The sequence below is a fragment of the Equus przewalskii genome, chromosome 20, assembly GCF_037783145.1.
Source record: "Equus przewalskii isolate Varuska chromosome 20, EquPr2, whole genome shotgun sequence".
Lineage (NCBI taxonomy): Eukaryota > Metazoa > Chordata > Mammalia > Perissodactyla > Equidae > Equus > Equus przewalskii.
The window spans coordinates 12,820,187-12,836,372 of record NC_091850.1 but is presented as its reverse complement, the minus strand read 5'-3'; the positions used below and the strand labels follow the sequence as shown (position 1 = coordinate 12,836,372).

General features: G+C 37.7%; 1 protein-coding gene across 17 annotated transcripts in view; it reads right to left on the bottom strand.

The window, feature by feature from the left end:
• Positions 1-16,186, bottom strand: part of PDE4D (phosphodiesterase 4D) — a 1,369,870-nt gene that overhangs the window by 876,207 nt on the left and 477,477 nt on the right. For all 17 annotated transcript variants that reach the window (XM_070587537.1, XM_070587535.1, XM_070587543.1 and 14 more), the window contains one exon: positions 8,460-8,689. In XM_070587537.1, the coding sequence (XP_070443638.1) occupies positions 8,460-8,689 (230 nt within the window). The remainder of the gene's footprint in view (positions 1-8,459; positions 8,690-16,186) is intronic.

The following is a 16,186-nucleotide window of genomic DNA, read 5'->3' as shown; positions in this document are numbered from 1 at the left end:
AAGGATGGTTCAATACCTGTAAATCAATCAATATGATATCACATTAACAAAGTGAAGAATAAAAATCACATGATCATCTCAATAGCTGCAGAGAAAGCATTTGACAAGATTCAGCATCCATTTATGATAAAAACCCTCAACAAAAAGGGTATAGAAGGAAATTACCTCAACATAATAAAGGCCATATATGACAAACCTACAGCTAACATCATACCCAACAGTGAAAAACTGAAAGCTATTCCTATAAGAAGAGCTATGCCACTCTTATTCAACATAGTATTAGAAGTTATAGCCAGAGAAATTAGGCAAGAAAAAGAAACAAAAGGGCTCCAAATTGGGAAGGAAGAAGTAAAACTGTCACTATTTGCAGAAGACATGATTTTATATATTGAAAACCCTAAAGAATTCATGAAAACTCTATTAGAAATAATAAATGAATACAGTAAATTTGTGGGATATAAAATCAACATACAAAAATCAGTTGCATTTCTACACACTAGAAAAGAAATAGCAGAAAGAGAAATCAAGAATACAATCCCATTTACAATCACAACAAAAAGAATAAAATACCTAGGGATACGTTTAACCAAGGATGTGAAAGACTTGTACACCGAAAACTATAAAACATTGTTGAAAGAAATCGAAGACACAAAGCAATGGAAAGATATTCCATGCTCATGGATTGGAAGAATTAATATAGCTAAAATATCCATAACGCCTAAAGCAATCTACAAATTTAATACAATCCCTATCAAAGCCCAAACAATATGTAATAGATGTAAACAATTCATGTAAATAGAACAAAGAATCCTAAAATTTGTGTTGAACAACAAAAGACCCCAAATAGCCAAAACAATCTTGAGAAAAAAAGAACAAAGCTGGAAGCATTGCACTCGCTGATTTCACAATATGCTACAAAGCTATAATAATCAAAACAGCACGGTACTGGCACAAAAACAGACATACAGATCAATGGAACAGAATTGAGAGTTCAGAAATAAACCTGCACATTTAGAACCAGCTAATTTTTGACAAAGGATCCAAGAAGATACAATGGAGAAAGGAAAGTCTCTTCAATAAACGGTGTTGGGAAAACTGGGCAGTCACATACAGAAGAATGAAAGTAGACCATTATCTTTCACTATACACAAAAGTTAACTCGAAATAGATCAAAGACTTGAAGGTAAGACCTGAAATCATAAAACTCCCAGAAGAAAATAGGAAGTGTGCTCTTTGAGATCGGTCTTAGTAATATCTTTTTGAACGTGTTTCCTCAGGCAAGGGAAACAAAAGAAAAAATAAACAAATGGGACTAAATCAACCTAAAAAGCTTCTTCACAGCAAAGGAAACCAAACCAAACAAAAAAACGACCTACCAATTGGGCGAAGATAGGTGAAAAAAGTTTGATAACTCCATCCTTTCCTGAATTTCAGCTGAAGATATATTTTTAAATTTTGAATTTCTCAAGGTGAAGCTCTTTGGTCAATGATAAGTTTGAATCAGTGTATACATTTATGCAGCACAGGATAATTAAATAAAGACCATTCAGTCAGAGTGCTTTCACCTACTCTTTTTCCAGAAGAACGTGACTTTTAAAGAATTGTAAATTCTCCCTAAACACTTCAGTGATGCAAAGCTCTGGTTACAGAAGGATGGTGAAACAAGGTAGTGTTTGTGGAAAAGAAGCTGAGGTGCTGAAAAATTATGATTTCCAGATGAATATAATTAAAGTGCTTTTTTTTTTTTTGGCTCTGCTCTCTGTCTGCCATACTTTTATGTTCTTCAATCACTTTTCCTGGTAAAATAAATGCTTCACTGGGTCCATTTTTAGAAAGTATGGGATTCCCAACCAATCTATACTATTAAACAAGTAAAGACAGCACAAGAAAGGTTTGGGAACAGGGACAGATGCTATGACATGGTAAATGCACAAGTCACCACCCTCTCTAGTGTTTTTAAGAACAGGGAAGCCTGGTGAGATAGAAACCTTTGATTATAAAAGCAAACCCTCCCCCAGTATGTTAGTTTACTGACATACAGATAGAGAGTAAAATATTGTGTGTAGTATCAGTTCATTGGTAGTATCCTTAATTAGGATGCCAGACAGCACTACAAGAATGACAAGGCACTACAGTAGTCTGGGAAAGAAATTAGAGTTTGATAATTATCACATTCTTTTGTAATTTAGGGCATGATAGATATCATAAAACATTCAGAGATTCTATGATGTATGAGCAAAAACAGTCAGTATTATTTAGCTGTTTATTTTAGATTACATTCAAGAATTGCTACCGATTCTGGAAATAAGATATAATTTATCAAGATTTTACAAAGTAAAGATAAAGTGGTCAACCACTCTTAGAGTCTAATTTTAATTTTGAAAATCACAAATTTCAACACAAAAATAAAACTAGATTCAATTTAAGCAGAAAATAAAACTAGATTCAATTTAAGCAGAGTCAATTCTTTAGAAACAAAAGACTTGTGATGTTCTGTGGATGTCTTGAGAAGTTTTGACAAACACTATGCCAATAAATTGCATTTAAATAAATCAAAGACAAAGAAATCCAGTTTCTTTTACATAACGTGTATCTTTAAGATTATTGAACGCACTGTTTCCCAATTTCTTCACAGTGATTACTTTTAAGACCAAATCCAGCTGAAGAATACTATATTTCTAAGGAATATTTCATAATCACAATTATGTGTGCCCATTTTCAATTTTGGAAAGCTTTGCCTAGTGGGTTGTAGATCTTCCACATATCTGTCCATGAGAACTTAGCAGATAAATCTCATAAACCTTGAGCACATATCCAATATGATGGTGCAAGTCTCATGGGTACACTGCGGAATACAACCCTTTACCTTTCTAAATCCTTATTCCAAAATATTTCACATATGAAATACCCACTGTTAATACCTTCTTAAGTTAAAAAGACCACATTTGAAAGATCAGATAGGTCTGCTTTAACTCGGCTTCTGTTTTTCTTCGTTTTATTTTTTGTTTGGATTCTGATTCAGTAGCAAAGTGTTGAAAATTACCTTTTTCATGTTCACTTTAATGTACTGTGTGTACTCAAGAATGCTCGCTGATGGGTGGTTGATGAAGAATCCAAAGCCTGACTGGCGTCCGGGACCAGCCCCTCTGTGAACAGCACATAACTCAAGGAAATATCTCCAGAAGATCCTTGTAAAATGAAACCTTATCTGACTAAAGTAATCCTTCCCCCTATATTCAGGAGTCTATTTTATTCCCCAGAGTAACCATTTCTTCTTTTAAATTATCTTTTCATTTTCTTTTTTTATGGGACACTGTAATACAAATGCACACAATGTATTTCTCCAGACAGGTAATAGAACACTAGTGATGAGAAAGTGCTTGTACTATTCTCCACCCACACAGATCCCTGAGTATACATCCATCCAGAGGCGTGTCATCATGTCACAAGGGTACAGCTTGCTCTTTGCCTCTCATCTTATTGTAGCTGATGCAGGAGGAAACACAGCTGGAGAGGTTTAGCACTACCTCTCCTACCCTCCCTCTGCTCCCACAACTTTTTACCTGTGTGCAGGAAGCAATTTCCACATGTGGCAAGTTAAACCCTCCCCAGAGTATCTGATGGTACATGGGCCACCCAGGGAAAGTAAGCCAGTGCAATAGGTGGGGCCAAGGGGAGCTCTTAATTCCTCCTGAGGATTCTGACCAGGGAAATAAGGAGAAGTCAGCAAAGTTGTAAGTGAAGCAAAGAGGAGGTAAGGAAGAAGGAGGCCCTCAGCTCTCCCTCCAAACATAACTGAACAACACTTGAAAGCAGGGCGTGTCCGTGGACGGATACCAAGCCAGAGAGAGACTTCTTAACACAAATGTGACAAGTCCAGAATCATCCTGACTTTCTGAATCAGGAGCAAATTTCTCATTGACTCCTAAATCTGATAGAACATCCATCTCTACCCCACGAGATATGAGTTGAGGATGTTTGAAGCCAATTGCAATAAGGAAACTAACAAATTCAACAAAACCAAACATGATTTGTTCCAATATTTTGCCAAATAGGTATCACAGTAGCAGTAGTTGTTATAGTTCTGTATGAAGTACCTACGTTATGGTAAAACAGTGCTACGTATTTCATCTTCACAACAAACCCATGTCCATCAATTAGAGAACATAGATGAATAAATTATGGTACATTCATACAATAGACTATTACACTATAATAAAAAGTACTAGTATATACACAAACATGGATAAATATCAAAAACATTTTGAGTGATAGAAGCCAGACAAAAGGAGCGCATATCATATGATCCCATTTATACGATGTCCAAGAAGAGGCAAAACTAATCTTTGGCGATTGAAGTTAGGAGATTGTATGGTGATTATATGGGTATATAAATATATAAAAATTTATCAAGACGCATACTTAAGATTTGCGTATTTTACTGCATGTAAATTATACCTTAATAAAAAGATTTTTAAAAAGTAAATGGATAGAAAACTATTTAGTAGAGAAATACAGAAAGCTATGACATTTGAAATGACTTCTTTGCCAAGTTTATGACATTTGAAGCCATTAATAGATGTCCCTTTTATTTCAGTGGGAGTCAATAAACAGCCACGAAGCCTGAATAATCCCACCCTATATGGAAAACTAATTGGTGGATGAGTTTGAGGTTCTCAGCATCCCAGGCGTTACAATTCTGCTTTGTGATCATTGAAAGTCTCTCGAGGTTGCTAAACCACAAAACACATAAGCTAATACCTTAGGCATGCTCAAAGAGAATTGCTAAATAGCATACATTTGAACACATTCATATTGCCTGGGAAAAAACCAAAGTAGAATTATAGAAGTGTTAATAAAAAATCCCTCTTGAACTCAGTCTCTTGACCCAGGCACTTCGTGAGGAAGCTAATAGCTGCCATCTATAACACTCAGTTTTGCAGGCCAAAGTTCCCTTCAGAAGCCAATTACTTGGGCCACACTGTGGCTTTCTAAAGGAGGGACACAAGTGCCTAGACCCACTACCTGATGCTTGACAGCGCAAGTGTCTGTGTACTGATACACTAGGAGAAAGAGCAAAGTTATGATGTTAAAAAAATAGGGAAAATAAACTCAAAGGGCGTGAAAAGTCTCCTTTCCCATCAAAGATTTACAGTTGCCAATGTCTCGGCATAGCTTGACAATGGGACCTGGGGGCACACTAACCTTTAATAATGGGGAACTGGGCTGTAGACAACCTAGCTAAAAGAATTTCCCATTAGCCCTTTCTGATAGCTGTGAAAGAATCTGGGGTTCTTAGTTAACTGAAATGGCTACAGAATGTGACCCCTAACTTTACCTTCTGCTTCCCTTCCAATGCTTAAGCATATTCCAGAAAATCATACTCCTGATTTTTATATTTCTCAAATACTCGATTCACAAATTATTTTTGCTTCAGAAGGTAATAGCAATCTCTTGAATACATCCTAGGCCTTTTTTCTTGTTATTGGCCACTGTCATCCATGGTTTCTTCTAGCTGCCTTCTGGTACGGACAAGTCATTCCTGTTTCATCTCTCTAAGAGGCAAATTCTTCCCTCCAAAGTATTGAATAAATTTCTGAATGGTAACCCAGGTTTTCCTACACTTCATTCTTAGATTCTTGATTAAGAAGGAAACAAACTTTGAACCAACAGAAACACTATCATGCAGACAATTCTGAACCTCTAAGTTCTTTGGCACTTGGAGACTATTTATTTGTTTTGAGCAACACATTTGAATTTAATTAAATAAGCTTAGCTTTTACCTGAGATTTTTTAATTATATGCATTGCCCAACTACATAGAGATATATTAAATATACTGCACCATTTTCTTTTAAAGGCACGTGATATAACACCAGCATTGAATGAGAAATCATGCTTAGCCACCAAATTTTTTGAAATATCAAGGTTAATTGAACACATCACAGGCTTAAATTAGTTTATTTTAATTAGAATTAGAATTAGAATCCCTTCTCAAAAGTAGAGAAAGTAAGATAATGATTCTAAGGTAAACCTGCTGTGCAGAAAAGAGCGAACATCAGGTCTGCAACTTTTGTCTTTAGAAAAGCCGATTTGAAAGGTTGGCCCTTAGCTGGCATGTGGGAACGTGGATTTCAGGAAGGCTCCCAACACTCCCGAAATGGTAAGAGTGGCTCCCTTGTACCTAAACTGGTTGTGCAAAAAGGGTGGTTTGTGCTGAACAACTGCTTTCCTTCCGGGAATCTGGAATGTAGGCCCGTGCTGGGCAGAGGGCACACGACTGATAAGCCCCCAGTAAAAATTATGGGCACCGAGTCTATTTTTTATTTCTATTGTTTTTTATTGTGGTAAGAACATTTAACATGAGACCTACCCTCTTAAATTTTTAAGTGCATATTACAGTCTTGTTAACTTCAGGCACGATGTTGCACAGCAGATCTCTAGAGCTTATTCATCTTGCATTATTGAAACTATACACCCGTGGAACAGCAATTCCCTCTCTCCCCTACCCTGGCAACCGCCATTCTCCTGTCTGTTTCTGAGTTTGACTATTTTAGATGCCTCATATACGCACTGAGGCTTTACAGGCTTCTCTGGTAGAAGGCTTCCCTGGTTAACACATTTCACATGTGTTGTCACAACTCATTGCTGGAGGGATTAGGTACATCCTGTCTGACTCCACTGGGAGAGGGGACTCTTGGAAGCTTGTGTCTGCTTCCCTCCGGATTTTGCCCCGTGCAACTTTCTCTTTGTTGATTTTCCTTTGTATTCTTTTGCTGTAATAAATCCCAGCCACGAATGTGACTATTTGCTGAGTCCTGGAGCTCTCCTAGGAAATCATTGAACCTAGGAGTGGTTGTGGTGACCCCTGACGCACATAGTATCTGTCAGTCCTGCCCTCTACACAGATGAACAATAGTGGTGTTCATCCCGAAGAGAGGGGAAATCGGTTTTTTGAGACAATATTTTTCAAAGAATTTTCAGGTCAAGCTACCATATAAAATTCCCACCTGTGTTAGCGTGTCTAATCAATAGGTGCACATTCTTCTTTATGTACACGGTTCATCCCCAAACAAACAAATACATATTTCCTCTTTCTATTTCTTCAAAGTAAGAATTCGTTGTCTTCTTATTTACCTAGTAGTAATTCCCTAAAACCTCTTAATAACAAAGGTCCTTTGAACTGGTCTATAACAATTCAAACAGCAAAATTCAGTAGCTTAGAGGACAGTTACTGGACAAATTTCTTCTGATCACAACTTTCAGAAAAACATAAAAGGTATCTTCCCTAGACATGCCTGGAACTTGGCAGAGAATGAAGAAGACTCATATTGGTGGTATAAAAAATTGTTTTGTTCTTGTAGTCTTAGTAAATACTCAAGAGTCTGCCTGAGTGTGCATCACTGGCTTCCTCCTCATTCTTTTCTATCTAAGCTTCTTAAAAATGCTGCTGGCCAAAAGAAAAAATAATGGACATGCCCACTATCTTCACTTTCATTCATAATTTTTCACCTGGTGACATTGCTATAAAGATCAAAAACTCCATTGCGGGCCCACCCCACAGCCTAGTAGTTAACTTTGGCATGCTCTGCTTCAGCATCCCGGGTTTGGATCCCAGGCGTGGACCTATACCACTCCCTGGCAGCCATGCTGTGGCAGCGACCCATGTACAAAATAGAGGAGGATTGGCACAGATGTTAGGTTAGGGCAAATCTTTCTCAAACAGAAAGAGGAAGATTGGGAACAGATATTAGCTCAGGGTGAATCCTCTTCACTAAAACCAATAACAACAACAAAACCCCCCAAAAATTCCATTGGTAAACAGTAGAAAAAAATAATAAAAACATAAATAATTTACAAAGTAGAAAATACAAATGTTAAGTGATGGAGATGTGACTGTGTGTGATTCTTTAATATGTACTAATGCTAAATAAAACCGTCTCATGCAGGGAACTACAACAGTATTCTGGTAAGCATGTCAGAGTCAAAGGCCAAATTGCTAGGCTCAAGAATACAACTGCATATTTCCTTTGATTCTAATTACAGTACAATCTATTCTTGATTCCAAATTTATTTTGCATCAATCAGCATTGCCTACTGTTTCCAGATATGTATGTGTACATGGTAATTTGTCCATTAGTTCTCATTTGTTAAGAATTTTCCTATTAAATCATGTATGACCAATATTAATTTTACAAGTCCAAGGCCCCCTTGCCTCATACTTATTACCATTCACCAATACCTTTTCAACTCTTCCTTGTAAAACAATTTCACTAAAATGTCTCTTCCTGAAGAGATAGAGACATTACCTGAGAAAAATCATCCTTCTTTCTTTTGGCTCTAGAAACACCATTTGGCTCCCACTTAAACCAAGCAATGTGCTGCAAAATCTCAAAAGATCACAGATGACAATCACCATCCAAAATACAAAATGGGGAAATGTCACCCAAGGGCACTCACCCACTGGAGTCTGCGGAAGTGATAGCAATCAGTGGTAGAATCTTCAGGGGGAGGCTGGTTGGTCTTTGAATGTTCTCTGACTCACTTTTCAAGTCAGCTTGTTCCAACTGTCGGAATGCGAGTGGGGGAAGCTGAACACTGCGGCAAGAAAGTCTCCGTACGAGATAGGGCTCCATTCCTCGGAAAGGGTCTTCCTCCTCATTACTGGAATGCAGTGTTTCCTCAGAGGCCTAAGGCAAAAGTTCAAGAAAGTACAGTAATCAACAGAAGTCCCAGTATTTATCATTACATGATGGCTTTATACTTTCGGAGAAAGAAATTAAGGGAAACTTATACATGAAAAATGCTGACTAGAAAGCAACAACGTTAACAGAACAATATTTGGTGGAAAGATTAGAACTAATAACTGAAATCGAGATTTATTGTAAAAATAGTAAATTCATTCACCAGTATATTTAGATATAGCTCAGTTGTTACGATTAACTATCTCCAATAATCTTAGAATTTATGAGCTTTGTACATGAATTCTACAAAATCAAGTGTAAATCAAAATATTTTTCTGCTTTCTATGAAGTGAATTGCAGAAAATTCATTTTAATATATATACACATCTTGACATGTGACGCACTTGTACATACATGCTTATAAAGAAAGAGGTAAAAAACGAGTCATTTTTTTTCTTCATAGTTAGGACCACATTTGTAAGACATATTTTCCTATGTCATATATTACTCAGATGTTCTTTGCAAAGTTTTATAATAAGACTTTTTGAGGAAAATTTTAAAAATGAGGACGTGAAAAAAAAAATCTGAGTACCCAGTAGAAATATATTTAAATCACAGCTGAATTTTGCAAATTAGACCCTTATAATCCAAATGCAAAGATAAATCAAGTATAGAATAAAGTAGAAAATTTAATATTTTGATTCTAAGTGAAAAAATATGCTGTGACATGAGCAATAATTATTTACAGGTGGCTGGCAAGTCTACTCTGGCAACATTTGTTACATCCAAATACTCAGAATGATAGAGTCACCAAATGTTATCAGATATGCTGCGTTTTAGAATCCTTGCATTGCCACTTTGCTATTTGCGTTCTTAAAGTGTTGCTTAATCTCCGTAAGTTTTCTGTTCCTTTATTATAAAAACAGGCATAATATTTACCCACAAGAATTAAACGAGATCATGCAGATCATATGCATAGCTTATTACTTGCAACATGATAAGCAACCATAAATGGCAATTTCCTGTCCTTCTGCCTTTTATAGGTGAAGAAACTAGCCCAGGGATGCAAAGTACTTTGCCCAAAATTAGCCTGTTGGTTCTAAGTTGAAAGTGCATTGACTTGGCAGAGTCCAGACCTAGTCAGAATTTCTGTTGCCCTCCTTATTATACTACTATCTCTGGCCAAGTAACTTAGGTTCACTGAGGCTGGTTCTCCAATTGAACATTAAGGATAATAATATTTACTTCTCAGGGTCATTCTCTGGAACAGAGATATGAAGTCGTGAAGACAAACAACTGGTACAGAGTTTGCGCTAAATAAAATGGCAGCTGTTAGTACTATAAGCAGGCTAATTCCCTTTATCTTTTCATAGCAGTGTGCTGCCTTTGATACTTCATTCATCCATATTGTTTTCCAGATAGCAAATTTGTCTCTTTCTGATTTATATCTTGAAAAATGTGAAAGAATACGCAATGGTGGACTCTATTCAGCCTCAGATTTTATTGTTTAATTTTATGGATAAATAGATAAAAAAAGGGCACTCAGAAGGCAAAGAAGAAGTCAAAGCTAAAAACAAAGTTCATTTATTTCGAATCCTAGATATGAAGATCTAGCTTCTGGAAATCTGTGCTTTGAGGAATCTACTTGCTTTGTAAAACAACATAAATAATAATGGCTTAAAAAAGGAGGAAATCCTGCCATTTGCAACAACATAGGTGGAACTTGAGGGCATTATGCTAAATGAAATAAGTTAGAGAAAAAGAAATTCTGTATGAGCCTCGTTTATATGTGGAATATGAAAAAACAAAAACAAACTCACAGAAAAAGATGAGATTTGTCATTACCAGAAGTGGAGGTGGGGGAGAGAAAATTGGACGAAAGTGGTCAAAAGGTACAAACTTCCAGTTACAAAATAAACTACTAGGGTTATAATGGATAACGGGACGACTATAGTCAACACTGCTGTATGGTATCTATGAAAGTTGTTATGACACTAAATCCAGAGAGTTCTCATCACAAGGAAAATATTTTTTTCTTTTCCTTTTTTTTGGTTATCTGTAGGAGATGATGAATGTGAACTAAACTTATTGTGTTAATTATTTCACAATATTTGTAAGTCAAGTCATACTGTACACCTTAAACTTGTACCCTCTGTATGTCAATTTTATCTCAATAAATTGGAAAAAAATTTTAAAATAATAATAATGGCTAATATTTATTGAGTCCTTCTCGAATGGTGCTGTCTTACATATTCCATCTCATTTAGTTTTGACTGAGTTAGGTCCTATTACTTTTCCCATTTTACATATAAAGAAACAGAGACTTATAAAATAGAATGCCTTGGTTACACAGCCTCATGGTTAGTAGGGTAACCCACTGTTCCAGTTTGCCTGGGTCTTTCTGAATTTAGCACTAAAACTCCCATATCCGGGGAAACCCCACAGTCCCAAGCAACCTAAGATGGCGGATCACCCTACAAGCCAAGATGCAAACCCAAATCTCTTTTTAGTTAAAGCTGGAGCTAATAACAACTACACTGTATACCTCTAACAAGCGTGGTCCCTAGAAGGGTGCATGTTACTAGAAAAGAATAGAACACACACTAACTGACCATAACTTAATAAGCCTCACATTTTCATAAAAAAATAAATAAATAACAGAACTGAGATTAGGACAGCCCTACGTAAACACTGGAAATTGATGACAATCCTTGTTGCTTAAATCAGGAGACAGGGATTCTAGGTCTGACTCTGTCACTAATTTCTTATTTAGTGTTAAGAAGTCATTTAGCCTTTCTGGGCTTTAGTTTCCTTATAAATTAAGAAATACAAAATAAACTTTAACACCACTTTCACTTCTGAAATAATTCTAATTTTGTAACAGCCAATGGCAAAATCCACGTTTAATGAGATGGCAAATATAGAAAATAAAGAGAAAACATATGCACGTGTAACATTCTTGGCTTTTAGATTAAGACAGGGAGCCTCTGCATGTTTGTGAAGTTCTATGTGTCCATCTAAGGACAGAACTGCAAACTGAACTCCTGCTCTGGGACTGCTAACAGGTCATAATTTGCCTCACAGATTTCTCAAGAGAAGTGAATGTCTTGAGTGTGTAGATACCCTTCTTCAGGATGAAAACGGAAAAGAGGAACAAAGGATGAGACTAGCAGAGCCAACCCTGAATGTAGCTGGCCAAAATTCACATCTTTTTCTAAGTGCTGAGTTGCCCACTCTGGCAATAGCATTTCAACTACAGAAATGTTTTATATAACCCAGGTTATCGGATGAAAGACTTAATGCTTGTGGCATATTCTTTTAGACAAAACCTCCTCAAGAGGTAACTTCTTTTGAGAGAACAGCCTCTATTAAAAATAAAATGCAGTGTTTTTATGTTGATGATAAAAATGATAAAGCAGTAAATATTTATATCCTAACATTTCCAGTCAAAAGAAAGTATAGCAAGTGCCTTGTTAAAAATTCCAGATCAATGTGTATCAATATTTCAAAAATAAATAGAACAACTTATCTAGTAGAAGGCGGGAGGTTAAACGGCCTTATTTTGAAAAGAAATGTAAAATCAATTACCAGAGCAATCTATGTCTTATGTTATTGCTGGAAAATGGCATTTTTGCAAGGGGTTGAGGGGAAAGATAGTATTTATAATATCTCAAAACCATAATTTTTCAAATCCCCTGCATGAGAATCACAGAAAGTGCTTGCTAAAATTCAGACCCCCGGGCCCTCTTCCAGATCTGCTGGGCCAGAATATCTGTGAGCAGGGCCTTGGATTCTGAATGAGTTCCCAGCATGATTCTTATGCAGACTAGAATTTGGGAACTAATGGTTTTGACATTTTAGACATAGTCCAATAAGACTGGCAAAGATTCGACTACAAAGATGTTCACTGCAGCTTCCTTATAATAACAGAGAACTGGAGGTAATCTAATTGTACTGAGGGATTGACTTAGTAAGTTTTAATGCATCATATTATGAAATACTATGAGGCTGTTAAAACAATGCAGAAGGATATGTGATCAGTTCGTGACATAATGTTGAGTGGGAAAAACAGATTACAAAGTGATCTCATTTTTGTAAAACAGCACAAAACAAAACCCAACACATATTCACAGAAAAATTCTGGAAGAATATATCTCAATTCTCTAAAATGGCTTTCTCTGGGTGATGGTGTTGGTGATTTTCATATTTTTGTTTATTAATAGTTACTATTCTCTATAAAAATGTGTCATCTCTAGACTAAAAAGTGCAGCAAAAGTCATAATTATAAAACGAAACAACATTCACCCTGCTATTGATGGGAATCAGAAATATAATATGAATAAGAGATCCAGCTTCAAGATACGCAATATCAAAAGAGAAAAAATGCTAAAATATTTTAGTTTGATACATACCTATTAATTTGTAATGAAATGAAATCCTCTTTGGTAATTAACTAACTTATTTAGAACAGTTGAAAGAAAAATTAAGTAATTCTTTTCACTGTTAGGATAAATATTTCTCTGAAAGTCATACCTAAAGAAAGCAATTCCATAATAACTGAGTATTACAGTGAATGAGTGAACATTAAATATCTTCTTCTTCTTCTTATTGTCCTTTAATTTCTTTCTTCTCTCTTTTTCCTCCCAAAGTAGATAGCAAATCGCTTGACCAGGCCTTTAGTGCAGGGACATCCCCACAACTACCATGAAATAAATTTCTGTGGTTGCTGATAATCTCACAGTTTTTGATATTTTTTCATATGTGTATATAAAAATAAAATTTTCTCCAGAGAAATTATCTTAAAATGTATACACATTGGCATCGTAGGAGAGAATGTTTCTTTCTGGGCACGCAGCTAGACCACATTTCCAGACTCTCTCGCTGGTAGATGTAGACACATCAACAGTGTTATATTACACACGATGGATTATCAGCAGAGGAAATGTGTGCCACCTTCACACCTGACTCAGAAAAACTGTGAGTGTAAGTCCTCATTTCTCTCCCCCTCTGTAAGTTCTTGCCATGTATTGAAGACAATGGAGACAAAAGATGGAAGAAGTCATGGTTCCTAAATCATGATTCAGAGGAGAGCCACTTGCCAATCAAGAATGCTTAATTTGGGCTACATGGGCCATGAATAATTTTCCATTGTGGCAAACCACTAAAATTTGGGGTTTCCTTGTTACAGCTGGTGCTATGTTATATATATAATCACATCTCTACTTTTTGATTCAAGTTGTCTTAATCTTGACATCATTCTATCCTGGTTAATTCCTTAATTAAGTATTTATTGAGTATCCACCACCTTCCAAGTTTGTGTGGGGTGCTGGAAATATGGATGGACTGGGCACTGCCTTTCGCTTACGTGCTTATAGTCCATTTGGGGACAAAGCTAAATAGATAATCCCCAGCGTGTGATAAGAACAATAACAGAGGACTTTGGGTTCTTTAGCAGCACATAGGTAGGGTGAACACTTCTGTGAGTGAAAGGCGCTGCTAGCGAGAAGTGACATCAATGAAAAAAGAAAACTGGGACTATCTCAGGCAAACTAAGATGTATAATTACCTTGTAAATCGGGCATTTCTTTTCGTTTCCTGTCTACTTCTCCAATCAGTTCCATTTAGTCTCATTGCTGGATCCTCTAATAACTGTCTCTTAAATCTAGGCATTCTCCAAGATGCTGTCTTTCAACCACTGCTCTTCTCATCCTACACACCTCAGGAGCTTCCTGGGTGAAATCTGAAACTGGCTGCCACACACAGAGGGTGAGCAGATACTGAAGAAAGAGGTAAATCATTCCAGATTGGCAGGTGGCAGGGGAACTTACATATGAAGCTTGTCTTGGGCGGCTGCAAGATGAGGAGATCTCGGCGACTGCCCACCCAAATCTTAAAAGTTTGTATAGACACTTAACTAGGTTCAGTCATGCATTCAGTCCAGATGGTCTCAACAACACGTTGCTCTCTTAAGCCTGTGTTCTTGAAAATGGCTCCCACTGTGGGAACGGTGGGGAGAGCATACATTCCAAGGACAGGAGAGGGGGTAAGGGGCCTCTGATTGCTGGAGTCCCGCTTGCAGGTCAGCTGGTGGTCACATCCTCTCGATGACCTCCTCCAACACTCCAGCCTCCTGACCGGCTCTTACAATCTTGCATGCCCCCTCTTCCGCAATGTGCCCTGAGCGGTCAGCAAGGGGTTTTATTAGAATGCGGGTGGCTAGTTTGGTGGCTCTTGGGCTGCATTGGAGGCAGATACCACAGCAGCAGTATAGGCACATGCGAAAGAAAAAACAGATCAAGATAATGATTCCCAAAGTAAGTAAAAGTTTTTTTCCATCAGGAGCCGCATGATCTGAATCACTGATTTATTGAGTCCCTTAGGCTGGGGATCGGATCACCCAGGGTGTTCACGCGCGTCCTCATGTGATTTAATAAAGAGGATATTTTAGCAGACTCATCAGGTGCGAACACACAACACTGTTTGGATGATAGCACAGGTGCCTCCTTGCAAGGCAGGAATAATATCGAGAGCCATCCTATTTTGGAGGACAGCTTTTCTCATTAGAGACAGTTCAGTGTTCAGTAAAGATAGGCTTTGCTGGCTATCGTTTAAAGCTTGCTGGGAGAATTTCGTAAGGGCTTCTGTGTCAGCTATGATGTCCTCCAGGCCAAGGAAGGGGATGAAGCTGGTGGCCAAATGATTGTACCATTAAAAAACAGAACACGTCCATATGGCCTTGAGGAAAGGAAGGTTGGCAATTGTTGTTAGCCTGGGACAGATTCTCCTTCGTGTCCAGGGAAAACCCAAGGTGCAGTGGCCCAAGCACCCAGATGGATGCCACAGCCAAAGATTTGTGCCACACAACCGCTGGGTCCCCTTCCAAGCTACCCAATAAATATTTGGGCAGTGTGACCAGTCAGTGCCAAACCAGTCGCTATTCTTTAATGTGACAAATGACTACACAGCTCTGGTAATACCCTTCCCACATCCCTGGTGTTAGTTGGGTTAGTTCTGTTTAGATTGATTTTTCTGTTCCCAACATAGGGGTGCCCAGGTGCCCAAATGTTCATAACCTGGGGTGAGCCACATAAACACATCCCAAATCTGAGCATAGCCACCCATGGCACTGATGGTGGTAATTTTAGGACCCTTCCAGTCTGCAGTTTGATGGGCTGCTTGTGTAGTTTGACAGAAAAAAGTACCCATGCCCAGTGTTATTGATAGTGTGTGCCACAGGTCAGGTTTTTGGATCAGTATTGATAATAGCAGATGAATTAAGAGTACTAGTCCTAGTTGTTCTTCCTTAAGAACTGCTTTAGAGCCTTCCGATGCCCTCCCTGGAGTAGGGATGACCACCATGGCAATCCTGATGAGCTGGAGAGGGGCAGCTGCCCACGTACTCTACAACTGGATTGTTTTCCTTTGCCAGGCATACAACTGGGCCCACTGTAAAAAGGTTTTTCCATCAGGCGCCCATCCTGTGACCAGACACCACAGGAGCAG